A 20777-nucleotide genomic window follows, 5' to 3' on the forward strand; every position below is an offset into this window, starting at 1 on the left:
GAGAAATACTTAGAAAAACAGATGGATTTGTAAGTAGCTTTATGGATCTGGTGAAGGAATATGATAGAGTTGATACAGATGCTCTGTGGAAGGTATTAAGAGTATATGGTGTGGGAGGCAAGCTGCTAGAAGCAGTGAAAAGTTTTTTATTGAGGATGTAAGGCATGTGTACAAGAAGGAAGAGAGGAAAGTGATTGGTTCTCAGTGAATGTCGGTTTGGGGCAGGGGTGCACGACGTCTCCATGGCTGTTTAATTTGTTTATGGATGGGGTTGTTAGGGAGGTGAATGCAAGAGTTTTGGAGAGGGGGCAAGTATGCAGTCTGTTGTGGATGAGAGGGCATGGGAAGTGAGTCAGTTGTTGTTCACAGATGATACAGCGCTGGTGGCTGATTCAGGTGAGAAACTGCAGAAGCTGGTGACTGAGTTTGGTAAAGTGTGTGAAAGAAGAAAGCTGAGAGTAAATGTGAATAAGAGCAAGGTTTTTAGGTACAGTAGGGTTGATGAGGGACAAGTCAACTGGGAGGTAAGGCTGAATGGAGAAAAACTGGAGGAAGCGAAGTGTTTTCAATATCTGGGAGTGGATTTGGCAGCGGATGGAACCATGAAAACAGAAGTGAGCCACAGTTTGGGGGAGGGGGTGAAAGATTTGGGAGTGTTGAAAAATGTGTGGAAGGTGAGAACATTATTTCGAAAAGCAAGACTGGGTATGTCTGAAGGAAAAGTGGTTCCAATAATGTTATATGGTTGCAAGGTATGAATCAGCCACCAGCGCTGTATCATCAGCGAACAACAACTGACTCACTTCCCAAGCTCTCTCATCCCCAACAGACTTCATACTTGCCCCTCTTTCCAAAACTCTTGCATTTACCTCCCTAACAACCCCATCCATAAACAAATTAAACAACCATGGAGACATCACACACCCCTGCCGCAAACCTACATTCACTGAGAACCAATCACTTTCCTCTCTTCCTACACGTACACATGCCTTACATCCTCGATAAAAACTTTTCACTGCTTCTAGCAACTTTCCTCCCACACCATATATTCTTAATACCTTCCACAGAGCATCTCTATCAACTCTATCATATGCCTTCTCCAGATCCATAAATGCTACATACAAATCCATTTGCTTTTCTAAGTATTTCTCACATACATTCTTCAAAGCAAAAAAATGCTTCATACAAATCCATGTCTTTTTCTAAGTATTTGTAACATATATTCTTCAGAGGAAACACCTGCTCCACACATCCTCTACCACTTCTGAAACCACACTGCTCTTCCCCAGTCTGATGCTCTGTACATGCCTTGACCCTCTTAGTCAGTAATACCCTCCCACATAGTTTCCCAGAAATACTCAATGAACTTATATCTCTGTAATCTCTGTAATTTGAACACTCACCTTTATCCCCTTTGTCTTTGTACAATTGTACAATGGTACTATGCATGCATTCCTCAGGCACTTCACCATGAAACATACATACATTAAATATTCTCACCAACCGTGAACAAGACAGTCATCCCCTCTTTTGATAGATTCCACAGCAGTACCATCCAAACCCGCTGCCTTGCCGGCTTTCATCTTTCACAAAGCTTTCACTACCTCTTCTCTGTTTACCAAATCATTCTCCCTGACTCTCTTACTTCGCACACCACCTCAAACCTATATCTGCCACTCTATCATCAAACACATTTAACAAATCTTCAAAATACTTGCTCCATCTCCCTCTCACTTCACCACTACTTGTTATTACCACCCCATTGACCCTCTTCACTGATGTTCCCATTTGTCCTCTTGTCTTATGCACTTTATTTACCTTTCAAAATATCTCTTTTTTTATTTAATTATTTATTGTTCTTTGTCGCTGTCTTCCGCGTTAGCGAGGTAGCGCAAGGAAACAGATGAACGAATGGCCCAACCTACCCACATACACATGTATATACTTACATGTCCATACACGAATATATACATACCTATACTTTTCAATGTATACATATACATTTATTTTTTATTCTATTTATGATACTTTGTCTTTGTGTTACATGTTAGCGAGGTAGCGCAAGGAAACAGATGAAACAGTGGCCCGACCCACCGCCATACAAATGTGTATACATACACGTCCATAAATGCACATATACATACCTGGTGACTGATTCATGTGAGAAACTGCAGAAGCTGGTGACTGAGTTTGGTAAAGTGTGTGAAAGAAGAAAGTTAAGAGTAAATGTGAATAAGAGCAAGGTAATTAGGTACAGTAGGGTTGAGGGTCAAGTCAATTGGGAGGTGAGTTTGAATGGAGAAAAACTGGAGGAAGTGAAGTGTTTTAGATATCTGGGAGTGGATCTCGCAGCGGATGGAACCATGGAAGCGGAAGTGGATCATAGGGTGGGGGAGGGGGCGAAATTTCTGGGGGCCTTGAAGAATGTGTGGAAGTCGAGAACATTATCTCGGAAAGCAAAAATGGGTATGTTTGAAGGAATAGTGGTTCCAGCAATGTTGTATGGTTGCGAGGCGTGGGCTATGGATAGAGTTGTGCGCAGGAGGATGGATGTGCTGGAAATGAGATGTTTGAGGACAATGTGTGGTGTGAGGTGGTTTGATCGAGTGAGTAACATAAGGGTAAGAGAGATGTGTGGAAATAAAAAGAGCATGGTTGAGAGAGCAGAAGAGGGTGTTTTGAAGTGGTTTGGGCACATGGAGAGAATGAGTGAGGAAAGACTGACCAAGAGGATATATGTGTCGGAGGTGGAGGGAACGAGGAGAAGAGGGAGACCAAATTGGAGGTGGAAAGATGGAGTGAAAAAGATTTTGTGTGATCGGGGCCTGAACATGCAGGAGGGTGAAAGGAGGGCAAGGAATAGAGTGAATTGGAGCGATGTGGTATACCGGGGTTGACGTGCTGTCAGTGGATTGAATCAAGGCATGTGAAGCGTCTGGGGTAAACCATGGAAAGCTGTGTAGGTATGTATATTTTGCGTGTGTGGATGTATGTATATACATGTGTATGGGGGGGGGGGGTTGGGCCATTTCTTTCGTCTGTTTCCTTGCGCTACCTCGCAAACGCGGGAGACAGCGACAAAGTATAATAAATAAATAATATAATTTATGGATCTGGAGAAAGCATAAGATAAGAGTTGATAGAGATGCTCAGTGGAAGGTATTAAGAGTATATGGTGTGAAACGTAAGTTGCTAGAAGCAGTGAAAAGTTTTTATCGAAGATGTGAGTAGGAAGAGAGGAAAGTGATTGGTTCTCAGTGAATGTCGGTTTGTGGTAGGGGTGCGTGATGTCTCCATGATTGTTTACTTTGTTTATGGATGGGGTGGTTGGGGAGATGAATGCAAGAGTTTTGGAAAGAGGGGCAAGTATGCAGTCTGTTGTGGATGAAAGGGCTTGGGAAGTGAGTCAGTTGTTGTTTGCTGATGATACAGTGCTGGTGGTTAATTCAGGTGAGAAACTGCAAAAATTGGTGACTGAGTCTGGTAAAGTGTGTGAAAGAGGAAAGCTGAGAGTAAATGTGAATAAGAGCAAGGTTATCATGTTCCGTAGGGTTGAGGGACAAGTAAATTGGGAGGTAACTATACATTTCAACGTATACATACATATACATACACCGACATATATACACATGTACATATTCATACTTGCAGACTTTGTCCATTCCTGTTGCCACACCACCACACATGAAATAGCATCCCTCATCCCAGCCAGGTAGCACTACGAAGACAAACAAGGCCACATTCGTTCACACTCAGTCTCTAGCTGTCTTGTGCAATGCACCGAAACCACAGCTCCCTTTACACATCCAGGCCCCAAAAAACTTTCCATGGTTTACCCCAGACCCTTCACATGCCCTGGTTCACTCCAAAGACAGCACGTCAGCCCCTGTATACCACATTATTCCAATTCACTCTATTCCTTGTATGTCTTTCACCCTCCTGTATGTTCAGGCCCCGATCACTCAAAATCTTTTTCACTACAATTTGGCCTCCCACTTCTTGTTCCCTCCACCTCTGACACATATATCCTCTTTGTCAATCTTTCCTCACTCATTCTCTCCATGTGACCAAACCATTTCAAAACACCCTCTTCTGCTCTCACAACCACACTCTTTTTATTACCACACATCTCTCTTACCCTTTCATTATTTACTCGATCAAACTGCCTCACACCACATATTGTCCTCAGACATTTCATTTCCAACACATCCACCCTCCTCTGAAAACCCTATTCATAGCCCATGCCTCACAACCACATAACATTGCTGGAACCACTATTCCTTCAAACATACCCATTTTTGCTCTCTGAGATAGCTATCTCGCCTTCCAGACATTCTTCAACGCTCCTAGAACCTTCGCCCCCTCCTCACTCTGTGATTCACTTCTGCTTCCATGGTTCCATCCACTGCCAAATCCATTCCCAGATATCTAAAAACACTTCACTTCCTCCAGTTTTTCTCCATTCAAACTTACCTCCCAATTGACTTGTTCCTCAACTCTACTGAACCTAATAACCTTGCTCTTATTCACCTTTACTCTCAGCTTTCTTCTTTCACATACTTTACCAAACTCAAATCAACCACCAGCACTGTATCATCAGCAAACGACAACTGACTTAATTCCCAAGCCCTCTCATCCACAACAGACTGCATACTTGCTCCTCTCTTCAAAACTCTAACATTCACCTACCCAACAACCCAATCCATAAACAAATTAAGCAGCCATGGAGACATCACGCACCCCTGCCGCAGACCGACATTCACTGGGAGCCAATCACTTTCCTCTCTTCCTACTCGTACACATGCCTTACATCCTCGATAAAAGCTTCTCACTGCTTCTAGCAACTTACCTCCCACACCATATACTCTTAATATCTTCTACAGAGCATCTCTACCAACTCTTATCGTATGCCTTCTCCAGATCCATATATGCTACATATAAATCCTTCTGTTTTTCTAAGTATTTCTCACTTACATTCTTCAAAGCAAACACCTGATCCAAACATACTTTACCACTTCTGAAACCATACAGCTCTTTCCCAATCTGATGCTCTGTACATGCCTTGACCCTCTCAATCAATACCCTCCCATATAATTTCCCAGGAATACTCAACAAACTTTCACCTCTGTAATTTGAACACTCACCTTTATCCCCTTTGTCTTTGTACATTAGCACTATGCAAGCATTCCGGCAATCCTCAGGCACTTCACCATGAACCATACATACATTGAATATTATCACCAACCAGTCAACAACACAGTCACCCCCTTTTTAAATAAATTTCACTGCCATACCATCCAAACCCACCGCCTTGCCAGCTTTCATCTTCCACAAATCTTTCATTACCTCTTATCTGTTTACCAAATCATTCTCCCTGACCCTCTCACTTCACACACCACCTTGACTAAAACACCCTAAATCTGCCACTCTATCATCAAATACATTCAACATTCAAAATACTCACTTCTCACTCTCACTTCGCCACTGCTTGTTATTACCTCCCCTTTGGCCCCCTTCATTGATGTTCCCATTTGTTCTCTTGTCTTGTGCAATTTATTTACCTCCATCCAAAACATCTTTTTATTCTCCCTAAAATCTAATGATACATATATCATGGATCATGGTGAAGTGCCTGAGGATTAGCAGAATGCATGAATCATGGCATTGTACAAGGGTAATGGGGATAAAGGTGAATGTTCTAAATACAGAGGTATTGATTGAGAGGGTGAAGGCATGTATGAAGCATCAGATTGGGGAAGAGCAATGTGATTTCAGAAGTGGTAGGGGACATGTGGATCAAGTGCTTGCTTTGAAGAATGTATGTGACAAATACTTAAAAGAACAGATGGATTTGTATGTAGCATTTATGGATCTGGAGAAGGCACATGATAGGGTTGACAGAGATACTCTGTGGAAGGTTTTAAGAGTATATCATGTGGGAGGTAAGGTGCTAGAAGCAGTGACAAATTTTACCAAGGATGTAAGGCACGTGTATGGGTAGGAAGAGAGGGAAGTAACTGGTTCCTAGTGAATGTAGGTTTGTGGCAGGGGTGCATGATGTCTCCATGCTTGTTTATTCTGTTTATGGAAGGGGTGGTTAGCGAGGTGAATGCAAGAGTTTTGGAAAGAGGGGCAAGTATGCAGTCTGTTGTGGATGAGAGGGCTTGGGAAGTGAGTCAGTTGTTGTTTGCTGATGATACAGCGCTGATGGCTGATTCAGGTGAGAAACTGCCGAAGCTGGTGACTGAGTTTGGTAAAGTGTTTGAAAGAAGTAAGTTGAGAGTAAATGTGAATAAGAGCAGGGTTATTAGGTTCAGTAGGGTTGAGCCAGTTAATTGGGAGGTAAGTTTGAATGGACAAAAACTGGAGGAAGTGAAGTGTTTTAGATATCTGGGAGTGGACTTAGCAGATGGAACCATGGAAGCAGAAATGAGTCACAGAGTTGGTGAGAGGGCGAAGGTTCTGGAAGTGATGAAGAATTTTTGGAAGGTGAGAACGTTATCTCGAAGAGCAAAAATGGGTACGTTTGAGGGAATAGTGGTTCCAACAATGTTATATGGTTGCAAGGCATGGGCTATAGATAGGGTTGTGCAAAGGAGGGTGGTTGTGTTGGAAATGAAATGTTTGGTGTGTGGTGGGTTGATCGAGTAAGTAATGAAAGGGTAAGAGAGATGTGGGGTAATGGGAAGAGTGTGGTTGAGAGAGCCGAAGAGGGTGTGTTGAAATGGTTTGGACACATGGAGAGAATGAGTGAGGAAGGATTGACAAAGAGGATATATGTATCAGAGGTGGAGGGAAGACAAAGAAGTGGGAGACCAACTTTGAGGTGGAAGAATGGAGTGAAAAAGATTTTGAGCAATCGTGCTGTGAACATACAGGAGGGTGAAAGGCGTGCAAGGAATAGAGTGAATTGGAACAATGTGGTATACTGGAATCAATGTGCTGTCAGTGGATTGAACCAGGGCATGTGAAGCGCCTGGGGTAAACCATGAAAAGTTTTGTGTGGCCTGGATGTGGAAAGGAAGCTGCAGTTTTGGTGCATTACACATGACAGCTAGAAAATGATTGTGTACAAAAGTGGCTTTTCTTCGTATTCCTGGCACTGCCTCGCAGAAGGGTAAGGGGAGGAAACGTTTTTTCGTGTGTGGCAGGGTGGTGATAGGCATGGGTGAAGGCAGCAAGTACATACATATACTTACACAGACATATACATATATACACATGTACATATTCAAACATGATGCCTTCATCGATTCCCACCGCCACCCCGCCAAACATGACATGGCACTCTCCCTCCCCCCACGTGTGTGTGAGGTAGCACTAGGAAAAGACAACAAAGGTCACATTCGTTCACACTCATTCTCTAGCTGTCATGTGTAATCCATCAAACCCAAAGCTCCCTTTCCACATCCAGGCCCGAAAAAACATTCCATGTTTTACCCCAGATGCTTCACATGCCCTGGTTCAATCCACTGGCAGCACATCGATCCTGGTATACCAAATCATCCCAGTTCACTCTATTCCTTGCAAGCCTTTAACCTTTCTGTATGTTCATTCCACGTACACTCTAAATCTTTTTCACTCCATCCTTCCACCTACAATTTGGTCTCTAACCGGTCAACAACACAGTCACCCCTTTTTTAATATATTTCACTGAAATACCAACCAAACCTGCCACCTTGCCGGCTTTCATTTTTTGCAAAGCTTTCACTACCTCTTTGCTGTTTACCAAACCATTCTCCCTGACCCCTCTCACTTCGAACACCACCTCAACCAAAACACCCTATATCTGCCACTCTATCATCAAACATATTCAACAAACCTTCAAAATGCTCACTCCATCACCTTCTCACCTCACCACTACTTGTTATTACCTCTCCATTAGCCCTCTTTACTGATGTTACCATTTATTCTCTTGTCTTATGCACTTTACCTACTTCCTTTAAAGCATTTTATTCTTCCTAAAATCTAGCAATACTCTCTCACACCAACTCTCATTTACCCTCTTTTTCACCTCTTGCACCTTTCTCTTGACCTGCCTTTTTCTTTCATACATCTCCCAGTCATTTGCACTATTTCCCTCCAAATATCATCCAAATACCTCTATCTTCTCTTTCACTGACAATCTTTCTTCTTCATCCCACCACTCACTACCCTTTCAAATCTGCCCACTTCCCATATATATATATATATATGTATATATGCACCTGGGCATGAGAAGAAAGATCATGAGAGGCAAGTGTTTTGGGAGCAGCTGAATGAGTGTGTTAGTGGTCTTGATGCACGAGACCGGGTTGTAGTGATGGGTGATTTGAATGCAAAGGTGAGTAATGTGGCAGTTGAGGGAATAATTGGTATACATGGGGTGTTCAGTGTTGTACATGGAAATGGTGATGAGCTTGTAGATTTATGTGCTGAAAAAGGACTGGTGATTGGGAATACCTGGTTTAAAAAGAGAGATATACATAAGTATACATATGTAAGTAGGAAAGATGGCCAGATTAGGTGTTAATTGATGGGTGCACAAAAGAGAGACTTTTGGATGTTAATGTGCTGAGAGGTGCAACTGGAGGGATGTCTGATCATTATCTTGTGGAGGTGAAGGTGAAGATTTGTAGAGGTTTTCAGAAAAGAAGAGAGAATGTTGGGGTGAAGAGAGTGGTGAGAGTAAGTGAGCTTGGGAAGGAGACTTGTGTGAGGAAGTACCAGGAGAGACTGAGTACAGAATGGAAAAAGCTGAGAACAAAGGAGGTAAGGGGAGTGGGGGAGGAATGGGATGCATTTAGGGAATTAGTGATGGCTTGCGCAAAAGATGCTTGTGGCATGAGAAGCGTGGGAGGTGGGCAGATTAGAAAGGGTAGTGAATGGTGGGATGAAGCAGTAAGATTATTAGTGAAAGAGAAGAGAGAGGCATTTGGACGATTTTTGCAGGGAAATAATGCAAATGAGTGGCAAATGTATAAAAGAAAGAGGCAGGAGGTCAAGAGAAAGGTGCAAGAGGTGAAAAAGAGGGCAAATGAGAGTTGGGGTGAGAGAGTATCATTAAATTTTAGGGAGAATAAAAAGATGTTTTGGAAGGAGGTAAATAAAGTGCGTAAGACAAGGGAACAAATGGGAACTTCAGTGAAGGGGGCTAATGGGGAGGTGATAACAAGTACTGGTGATGTGAGAAGGAAATAGAGTGAGTATTTTGAAGTTTTGTTGAATGTGTTTGATGATAGAGTGGCAGATATAGGGTGTTTTGGTCGAGGTGGTGTGTAAAGAGAGAGGGTTAGGGAAAATGATTTGGTAAACAGAGAAGAGGTAGTAAAAGCTTTGCGGAAGATATAAGCCGGCAAGGCAGCAAGTTTGGATGGTATTGCAGTGGAATCTATAAAAAAAAAAGGGGGTGATTGTGTTGTTGACTGATTGGTAAGGTTATCTAATGTATGTATGATTCATGGTGAGGTGCCTGAGGATTGGCGGAATGCTTGCATAGTGCCATTGTACAAAGGCAAAGGGGATAAAGGTGACTGCTCAAATCATAGAGAGATAAGTTTGTTGAGTATTCCTGGTAAATCATATGGGAGGGTATTGATTGAGAGGGTGAAGGCATGTACAGAGCATCAGATTGGGGAAGAGCAGTGTGGTTTCAGAAGTGGTAGAGGATGTGTGGATCAGGTGTTTGCTTTGAAGAATGTATGTGAGAAATACTTAGAAAAGCAAATGGATTTGTATGTAGCATTTATGGATCTGGAGAAGGCATATGATAGAGTTCATAGAGATGCTCTGTGGAAGGTATTAAGAATATATGGTGTGGGAGGCAAGTTGTTAGAAGCAGTGAAAAGTTTTTATTGAGGATGTAAGGCATGTGTACGTGTAGGAAGAATGGAAAGTGATTGGTTCTTAGTGAATGTAGGTTTGCGGCAGGGGTGTGTGATGTCTCCATGGTTGTTTAATTTGTTTATGGATGGGGTTGTTAGGGAGGTGAATGCAAGAGTTTTGGAAAGAGGGGCAAGTATGCAGTCTGTTGTGAATGAGAGAGCTTGGGAAGTGAGTCAGTTGTTGTTCGCTGATGATACAGCACTGGTGGCTGATTCATGTGAGAAACTGCAGAAGCTGGTGACTGAGTTTGGTAAAGTGTGTGAAAGAAGAAAGTTGAGAGTAAATGTGAACAGGAGCAAGGTTATTAGGTACAGTAAGGTTGAGGATCAAGTCAATTGGGAGGTAAGTTTGAATGCAGAAAAACTGGAGGAAGTGAAGTGTTTTAGATATCTGGGAGTGGATTTGGCAGCGGATGGAACCATAGAAGCGGAAGTGAATCATAGGGTGGGGGAGGGGGCAAAAAATTCTGGGAGAATTCTAGATCACAAAATTAAATCAGACAACCAATATGGTTTTTGCAATAGATCCCGCCTGACAAATTTGCTGGAATTTTTTATGTTATCTATCAGAACTGGGATGAAAAAGTACCACCTGATGTAGTATAATTAGATTTCCAAAAGGTTTTTTGATGAAGTACCTCAAGAAACTTTTACATAAACTCAAAGCACACAGCATCAGTGAAGAACTCTGTACATGGATCAGAGATTTGGTCACTAGAAGAAAGCAGCATGTAATATTACACAGCAAAGCCTCAGATTGGCTAGACATAATGAGTGGTGTTCCACAAGGGTCAGTCCTAAGCCCAATTCTTTTCATAATATACATTAATGACTTAGAAATCTGTTTCATATCTAAGGTCTTTACTTACTAGCAGAGTGGTAAGACAGATGGCAAATGAAGTTTAATATAGGCAAGTGTAAAGTTATGCACTTTGGAGACAAGAATATATGTTATGACTATAAACTATAGGGAACTCTCTAACTGAAATAAATGAAGAAAAGGACTTTGGAGTTCTCATTAGCAACAATCTGAAGCACACTAAACAGTGTCAAGCAGCAACTAAAAAAGGCAACCAAATGTTAGGTTTCATAGCAAGGAACACATTGCAAGACACCAGAAACAATTCTTAAGTAAAACCACACCCTGAATATGCAGCCCAGTTTTGATCCCCAAACTATGATAAAGACCAGGGAAAATTAAAGCGACAAAATTGATCCCATCTTTCAGAAATCTGGCATGAAAAGAGAGGCTAAAACAACAGGATCTCTTCTCCCTTAAAAAAATGTAAACTTTGTAGTGACTTTAATCCAAGTGTTCAAAGTTCTGAACAAGTTCAATAAAGTAAATCATGAACATCTCTTCAAAATACAAGAAAATATGGTTACCAAGGCAAATGGAATAAAACTCAAAGCTAAAAGATGTAGTAAGGAGGTGGAAAAAAGCTTCTTTTCCTATGGGTGTGTTGAGCACCGGAATAAGTTACAGTCAGACACAGTGAATGTTAAGACCATAAATACCTTCAAAATTCATTTAGACAGATATCTTATGAATTCAGGAATACTCAGAGAAAAATGCCAGAAATAAACTGTATAAGTGATGGCATTAACGGGGGCACTATAAGGATAATGTGCAGCAGTGGGGAGTCAGTGACAGCTTAAAAAATTGCTGAGTGGAATTACATTTTCATGCCAAGTTAAACTTACTTTTTTCCAGACAACCCAATTGTGGGCCAATCAGGCCTCCTGTTGTCTGTCATTCTCACGTTAACTCATGTACATATTTTACACAACTGGGAGGGCAAAACAGTGACTGGTGAACTAACCATAAAAGAGATTAAGATCAAGGTAAGGTTGGATATTTCCATGCTTTGGACAAGTGCATAAGTGAGGTATATCTACATAATCAGAGTGACAGATATAAAGGAAAGTTTACAAGGTAAATACAATGGTTCATACATACACACTCAAGTCATAGTTAGATGAACATTAAATGATGAATAGTTACAGTAATGTAGCAGTCAATAACCACAGCTTAACTAAGTGAAACTTTAACTTTTACTTGCTCAGGAATGCACTTGAACATGGAATGTTTATGACTGTGATAATGGTAGGTATAGGACTCTTCTTATATTTCTCTGTATGAGCTCTTATTGGTGCAAGTTGATTTAGGTGACAGAAGGTTGTCCATGGGGGTAGGGCTTTGGGTCTGAGGAGGTCTCAGTGACAGGGATGTGTCGGCAGTTTACTGCGATACAGCCATGTGAACTGCTGGCAGCGGTCAAAGAGGGTAGACAGGTTCTGCAAGATGAAGGCCTCTTGGTTGGTGGTGTAAACTGGGCCTAGGATGATTCTGCATGCTCTTTCCTGCACTCTTTCCAGCTGGTCCCTCTGTATAGATATATAGAAGGAGGACCAGGCTAGGAAGGCACAGGTGAGTTTAGGTAAAATGAACATAGAATACACATTCCTGAGCTCAAATGATGTCATGTCTGGTAATCTCAGTCAATGGAGAAGGTAGAGATGATGCGAGGAAGATCTGATGAGAGCACTAACATGACTCTTCCACTTCAAACTGTACAGGGACCTACTGACTTATGCAATTGTTACATTCTTGGTATGGTCAGGAAAATCAGAAACACCTAAATCAAATACAGTAAGTAATAAAGATCCGAGAGTTTTGTTATCAATAAGAAGTTCTGAATACCAGTGAAAGACCACAGTATAATCATACCAGGAAATATAAAACATCATAATATACACATTGTAAAATTAATTTTGTTAAAAACAGAAAATAAACTTAGATTCCTGGTGCAGTCTTCTCCTCAAGAGTTACATATGTTCTTGAATGTGTTCTTTTCCAAAACAATCCAGTCTCACCTACATTAAAAATGTGCTTAGAAAAATAACTGCTCTCCTTGTCAGTGGTTTCCAGAAAATATTTGACAGAACTGATATCAACAGGAGCTGCCTCACCAGGAATCTTGATGTGGTAATTACAGCATTTCCTAAAATTCGCACATCAATTATGATTTTCTTGTGTTGTCTTTGATGCTCCTTCTGGTGCCATCATATATAAACTGGGCTTTTGCTTACATCACAAAGATGATGTTGGGAACATTTTCATGAGTTTATTGTTCCATCCATGTCCTCAGCATTTGTTCCATTCATTTCATAACTGAACTTTGGGATTATGAGGTCTTAGATTATTAATGTTCCACTCTTGGCATTCTATTTGATCTCTGCACTATCATGACTAGTCCACAAAGTTGATTCACTGAGTACAAGGGAACACTTAATATCAACCATTTGTTCACCTCTCTCATAACATTTGAAAACATTCATCTTAACCTCACTGGTGATGGCTTTATGCTTCTTAGCACCACTGGCAACAGGAGAACTTAGATGCTTTGGTGTCATGATGCAAGGGGCAAAACACATGCAATGTACAATATACTGAAGAACAAAGTACTGTAGCACTCTATAACTATGAAATGCATCCTCACCATGCATACATGCACTTATTGCACAGTGCTGGCAATATCACACAACTGCAATGCCAGAGTAATGATGATTGTTTTATTCCAAATTTAAGCCTGCATAAATCAAAGAAGTATAAATGGACTGTGCACCTTATTCTAAAAATGGTGTAAATCAAATACATGTAATTCGAGAGATCCCTGTATCTCTGTGCTCATGGTACAGACTGCAAAGCACATTAAGACAGGTTTACATGGGGATAGCAGTCATATTTAGATACTACTCTCCTCTACAATCTTGAATTTGATCTTTAACCTTCACCTTTATGTATTTTCCAGACATCAATTTCTGCATGCAGTATCTGCTGTGAAAGTTTGCTCAATATCCAGTTGCTATGTTTTAGATAACATGTCCACAAGCATTTAATGTACTACAATCTAAGTACACATGATCTCTAAAAACTTAATCAGGTGTAGAATTCTGTATGCAGTACCATGGTACATGTCTATTCAATAAACATAAACCTATTTAGGAGCAGTTAAGTTCACCTTCACTTGCAACCTTAATATCTGATCCCAGACATCCAAACACTGGAGAATTCTATATAGTATCCATAGTAGGAGTTAAATCAATATCCACCACCATGATATCACATAATATGGATGGAAGCATTTGCTAGAACTTTTGTACATGTGACTTGTTAACCTAGAGCTTGGATCCTTAACCTTCAAAATCTAAATGAGAAGTGCAACTATATATGTAGGATTTGCAGGAAAGGTTTGGCCTATATCCATTCAACCAGTCTTCAGATTTTGCACAAAGAATCACTCGATAGTATTCCAGAATAAAAGACTTAAGTTACCACAACCTTTGATTTCACAACCTTGACACTTTAATCAAGTGTTAAATTTTGTGTTGTATTCATGGAAAAAAACGTTTGATCAATATCCAAGCACCTAATTATCAACTACTGACTACACAAGCAACTGGTAGCAAAGCAGTACAGTTCACATTATCTGATGACCTTTCCCACAGCTCCTGGCCTCCAAAACTTTGTGAGGCATATAAGTTTCGACACAGTATCTAGGCAAATGTTTAATTTACATTCATATACTTAACCTTAGGAACTGTGTACAAGAGTTTCACTGTATTTGATTACAAACGACCTTGAGACCCTGACCTCTGATCTCCTGACCATAAGAGCTTAGTCAGTCACAGAGTTCTATATGTGATATCGTTATAAAATTTTGGTCAATATCCTTTCACCAGTACATCAAACACTGTATACAATCATTAACACTCTAGCACACATGAACTTAATGGTTAAGAAACGGGGTAATACTGGCATAAAACTCTCTGCAACACACATATAGTAATCACATGTATGGAGCATCTGTAGAACCACATAAATTTAGTCCACCTACGTTGCTAATGCCCAGTCTTAAGATGCTGAGCACACATATCCATTTACCATCTCCCTGAGTAAAGTAATGAGTAAACAAGCTTTTGGTAACAATGCAGTACACAACTCCTTACAGTCTGGCCCCATAACACTGAAAACTTTATGACAAACTCATTTGTTCAACTCTCTCATAACATTTGAAAACATTCATCTTAACCTCACTGGTGATGGCCTTATGCTTCATAGCACCACTGGCACCAGGAGAACCTAGATGCTTTGGTGTCATGATGCAAGGGGCATCACCTCTAATCATCTAGTCACAATATATCATGCACATAAGTTTGGGATGAATGGACAGATGCTAGGCTGGATAGAAAAAGGCAAACAATTTATGCCCCTCTGCAGCATGGCATGTAATAAGCTTAAGCAATACCTGCACGGCTGAATAGATAAAGGCAAACAATTATGCCCTCTGCAGCAAGGCATGTAATAAGCTTAAGCAATACCTGCACCAGTCCTTTTATCAAAGTTCACCCCTGAAAATCTATTATTCACTCTACATATTTCCTATCTTTCATAAAATCTTCAATAATTTACCCTTCATTCATCTCAGCCATTCTATATGTGCTACCCATATGAATGTATTCAAAGAATCCAGATTTCACTCCATTCTTCAAGGCATAATATTCTGAATCTTCTCTCATGCAGACTTGCCAAACCTCTTGCCACATTCTTCTATACCTATAATACTACTGGTATCTTTCTCACTGTTTACAGTTTCAGAATATAGCATAAAGAATTAAAAAAAATAGATCTTTTCATGATCTTACGTTCCACACAAACATGCCAATTGTCTTAACGCAATCATTAAAATTACCTTGAACCCCACCATCATGGCCAGCATGCATCTGAAATACAGATATCTGAATATTAACTGTATATACTGGAGTATTCTATCATGAAAAAAAAAAAAAAGAATTAATAATAATGCTCTAGTGATTTACATACAACTAAATACTACTAGAAACAAGCTCAATATGATCTGATAAAAAATCTTAATGATTACATCATGAAGATTAATCTTTATAGTGAATAATGATTAACTTTGCCTCTCCCAGTGTGAAATACAAAGAATCTCTTTCTGATTATGATAAGATAGAGAAAAAATAATAAAATCTGGCATTCTTATGACTCAAAACTTAGTTTCTAAATTAGGACACATTATTTATCAGACTGGCTAATCCTAAGTACTCAAAAGAGTCAGATTTTTTTTTTCTATTTATATGATTATGGGCAAAAAATGTTCATTCTGAAGATTGAAAAACTGTTTTTCTCTGAGGCAGTGTCCTGTTAGCACAGAGACATATCTTGAAAACATGCTGGATTAGGCTTACTCAGCCTCTTATTTGTTAAGGAGGCAACAGCTTTAACTAATCCACTGTAAATGAATGACTCAATGGCACTTACAGCAAAATGTTCATCTAAATGATCTACTCTTGGCTAATTAGCACGTCAACTAACTAATGTCACCACACCCATCACCTGCTGACTACTCACAGCTCAAATATTTTGCAGATCAAGGATACCAGCCCAAGGCAGTCACAAAAAACAGGAGAATCAAAAATGAAAAGAAAGGCCAGGCAGGTTCAGAAGAAAAGAGGAGAATTTCTCTGCAGAGAAAATGCTTTTCAACCTTCAAAACCTACATTTCTCTCCTTTGCAGCCAGTTCTGTTAGCACTTACAACATATCCACACAAAGGAGAGGTGTTAGGAAAAACCCTCTACTTAAAACTGATCTCAAAGCAAATATCCTTCAGTGTTGAATCTGAGGAATTCTAAAACCCGGTCCTTCTAAAGCATGAATCCCCAAACTCACATGCAGTGTATGTCCACCAATTCAAAAACTAAGCTACTGAAAGACAAACATGGAAGATGGATGTCCATACCTTCCTGATTTCCTTCAATGAAATGTTCATGAGAAAGAAAAAGGCAGAGTTGCCTTTTCAGAATATTACTCAAGGACCCAGATACTGCCAAAAAGCGTGTTCACAATCCAGGCACCCAAAGAAATGCTCATGATTTATATAACATCATTGCTTAAAGGACCTATTAAACTTCTCTACTCTATATCAATTTAGCTTACATACAGTTACTTTTGTACTAGAGCTTGAGTGATGAAGAACCACGAATAAAATAAAAAAAGGTCTATTTGTTACATCTAGTGAAGTCCCAAGGGTTCTACAAGAAACACTATGTGTGAGACATGAAGGTCTCTAACTGAACTTACTAGAAACTAGGATTTCTGTTTAAACCTTTTAATGCATTGCCAAGAACTGGTTTTTTTTGGTGAACCCATTCACAGTGCCAAGATATATTCAAGGCTAGATATAATCTTTTGTATCAAACCACATTTATGGTTCTAAATCTTCATGCTTTCATTTTATGTATGATTCTACATCTTACTCACATATGTCAATAGCAACCAAAGAATACAGCTAGAAAAATATCATACAACACAGTCATCCATATATTGTCATAATGTAGCTGCCCTTTTATTATGTCCAGCTATATTTATGACCAATTGTAGTATGTTCCTCTGAGAAACATTTGTGGGTCTAAATCTTTGCACCCTCACATGAATTCCCAGCCGATGTAGTTTTCCACATCTTGTCCAAAGATGCTATTACCAACCTAGCAAACCTGGGAATAACATCATGCACAACAGTCACTCATAAATCATTAAAAAAAAATGGAAATCCATCATCATGGTGGGACGCAGTTATGCAGAAACTACTTTAGTCATTTTCATTGTAACTGAAACAATATCTCTTGTATCACTATTTATACATATACATATCAACATATACATACACAGATTGATCGAGTAAGTATTGAAAGGGTAAGAGTGATGTAAGGTAATAAAAAGAGTGTGGTTGAGATAGCAGAAGAGGGTGTTTTGAAATGGTTTGGTCACATGGAGAGAATGAGTGAGGAAAGATTGGCAAAGAGGATATATGTGTCAGAGGGGGAGGGAACAAGAAGTGGGAGACCAAATTGGAGGTGCAGGGATGGAGTAAAAAAGGTTTTGAGTGATTGGGGCCTGAACAAGCAGGAGGGTGAAAGGAGGGCAAGGAATAGAGTGAATTGGATCGATGTGGTATACCGGGGCAGACATGCTGTCAATGGATTGAATCAGGGCATGTGAAGCATCTGGGGTAAACCATGGAAAGTTTTGTGGGGCCTAGATGTGGAAAGGGAGCTGTGGTTTCAGTGCATTATACATGACAGCTAGAGACTGAGTGTAAACGAATGTGGCCTTTGTTATCTTTTCCTAGCGCTACCTCGCGTGCATGCAGGGGAGGGGGTGTCATTTCATGTGTGGTGGGGTGGCGACAGGAATGAATAAAGGCAGCAAGTATGAATGATGTACATGTGTATATATGTACATGTCTGGGGATAGGGGGGAAAGAATACTTCCCATGTATTCCCTGCATGTCGTAGAAGGTGAATAAAAGGGGAGGGAGCGGGTGGCTGGAAATCCCTCTCGTTTCTTTTCTAATTTTCCAAAAGAAGTCTCTAGCTGTCATGTAATAATGCCCGAAACCACAGCTCCCTTTCCACATCCAGGCCCCACAGAACTTTCCATGGTTTACCTCAGACGCTTCACATGCCCTGGTTCAATCCATTGACAGCACGTTGACCCCGGTATACCACACCGTTCCAGTTCACTCTATTCCTTGCACGCCTTTCACCCTCCTGCATGTTCAGGCCCCGATCACTCAAAATCTTTTTCGCTCCATCTTTCCACCTCCAATTTGGTCTCCCACTTCTCCTTGTTCCCTCCACCTCCGACACATATATCCTCTTGGTCAATCTTTCCTCACTCATTCTCTCCATGTGACCAAACCACTTCAAAACACCCTCTTCTGCTCTCTCAACCACACTCTTCTTATTTCCACACATCTCTCTTACCGTTACATTACTTACCCTATCAAACCACCTCACACCACATATTGTCCTCAAAAATCTCATTTCCAGCACATCCAAATACCCATTTTTGCTTTCCAAGATAATGTTCTCGACTTCCACACATTCTTCAAGGCTCCCAGAACTTTCGCCCCCTCCCCCACCCTATGATTCACTTCTGCTTCCATGGTACCATTCGCTGCCAAATCCACTCCCAGATATCTAAAACACTTTACTTCCTTCAGTTTTTCTCCATTCAAACTTACCTCCCAGTTGACTTGACCCTCAACCCTACTGTAATTAATAACCTTGCTCTTATTCAAATTTACTCTTAACTTTCTTCTTTCACACACTTTACCAAACTCAGTCACCAGCTTCTGCAGTTTCTCACATGAATCAGCCACCAGCGCTGTATCATCAGCGAACAACAACTGACTCACTTCCCAAGCTCTCTCATCCAGAACAGACTTCATACTTGCCCCTCTTTCCAAAACTCTTGCATTCACCTCCCTAACAACCCCATCCATAAACAAATTAAACAACCATGGAGACATCACACACCCCTGCCGCAAACCTACATTCACTGAGAACCAATCACTTTCCTCTCTTCCTACACGTACAAATGCCTTACATCCTCAATAAAAAATTTTCACTGCTTCTAACAACGTGCCTCCCACACCATATATTCTTAGTACCTTCCACAGAGCATCTCTATCAACTCTATCATATGCCTTCTCCAGATCCATAAATGCTACATACAAATCCATTTGCTTTTCTAAGTATTTCTCACATACATTCTTCAAAGCAAACACCTGATCCACACATCCTCTACCACTTCTGAAACCACACTGCTCTTCCCCAATCTGATGCTCTGTACATGCCTTCACCCTCTCAATCAATACCCTCCCATATAATTTACCAGGAATACTCAACAAACTTATACCTCTGTAATTTGAGCACTCACTCTTATCCCCTTTGCCTTTGTACAATGGCACTATGCATGCATTCTGCCAATCCTCAGGCACCTCACCATGAATCATACATACAATAAATAACCTTACCAACCAGTCAACAATACAGTCACCCCCATTTTTAATAAATTCCACTGCAATACCATCCAAACCTGCTGCCTTGCCAGATTTCATCTTCCGCAAAGCTTTTACTACCTCTTCTCTGTTCACCAAATCATTTTCCCTAACCCTCTCACTTTGCTAACCACCTCAACCAAAACACCCTATATCTGCCACTCTATCATCAAACACATTCAACAAACCTTCAAAATATTCACTCCATCTCCTTCTCACATCACCACTATTTGTTATCACCTCCCCATTAGCCCCCTTCACTGAAGGTCCCATTTGTTCCCTTGTCTTACGCACTTTATTTACTCCTTCCAGAATAAGAGCAAGAGCAAGGTTATTAGGTACAGTGGGGTTGAGGGTCAAGTCAATTGGGAGGTAAGTTTGAATGGAGAAAAACTGGAGGAAGTAAAGTGTTTTAGATATCTGGGAGTAGATCTGGCAGCGGATGGAACCATGGAAGCGGAAGTGAATCATAGGGTGGGGGAGGGGGCGAAAATTCTGGGAGCCTTGAAGAATGTTTGGAAGTCGAGGACTTTATCTCGGAAAGCAAAAATGGGTATGTTTGAAGGAATAGTGGTTCCAACAATGTTGTATGGTTGTGAGGCATGGGCTATGGATAGAGTTGTGCGCAGGAGGGTGGCTGTGCTGGAAATGAGATGTTTGAGGACAATATGTGGTGTGAGGTGCTTTGATCGAGTAGGTAATGTAAGGGTAAGAGAGATGTGTGGAAATTAAAAGAGCTTGGTTGAGAGAGCAGAAGAGGGTGTTTTGAAATGGTTTGGGCACATGGAGAGAATGAGTGAAGAAAGATTGACCAAGAGGATATATGTGTCGGAGGTGGAGGGAACGAGGAGAAGTGGGAGACCAAATTGGAGGTGGAAAGATGGAGTGAAAAAGATTTTGAGTGATCGGGGCCTGAACATGCAGGAGAGTGAAAGGCAGGCAAGGAATAGAGTGAATTGGATCGATGTGGTATACCGGGGTAG

The 20777-nt window shown here is 40.7% G+C and overlaps 1 protein-coding gene across 10 annotated transcripts in view; it reads right to left on the reverse strand.

Annotated features, from left to right (window-relative positions):
- The window catches only part of LOC139761740 (uncharacterized), a 313003-nt gene that overhangs the window by 168163 nt on the left and 124063 nt on the right, over positions 1 to 20777 (reverse strand). For 7 of the 10 annotated variants that reach the window (XM_071686163.1, XM_071686174.1, XM_071686205.1 and 4 more), the window contains one exon: positions 15620 to 15665. In XM_071686163.1, coding sequence (XP_071542264.1) covers positions 15620 to 15665 — 46 coding nt within the window. The remainder of the gene's footprint in view (positions 1 to 15619; positions 15666 to 20777) is intronic. The other 3 variants (XM_071686198.1, XM_071686218.1, XM_071686226.1) reach the window with 1 other exon arrangement.

The sequence above is a fragment of the Panulirus ornatus genome, chromosome 3, assembly GCF_036320965.1.
Source record: "Panulirus ornatus isolate Po-2019 chromosome 3, ASM3632096v1, whole genome shotgun sequence".
NCBI classification, from domain to species: domain Eukaryota; kingdom Metazoa; phylum Arthropoda; class Malacostraca; order Decapoda; family Palinuridae; genus Panulirus; species Panulirus ornatus.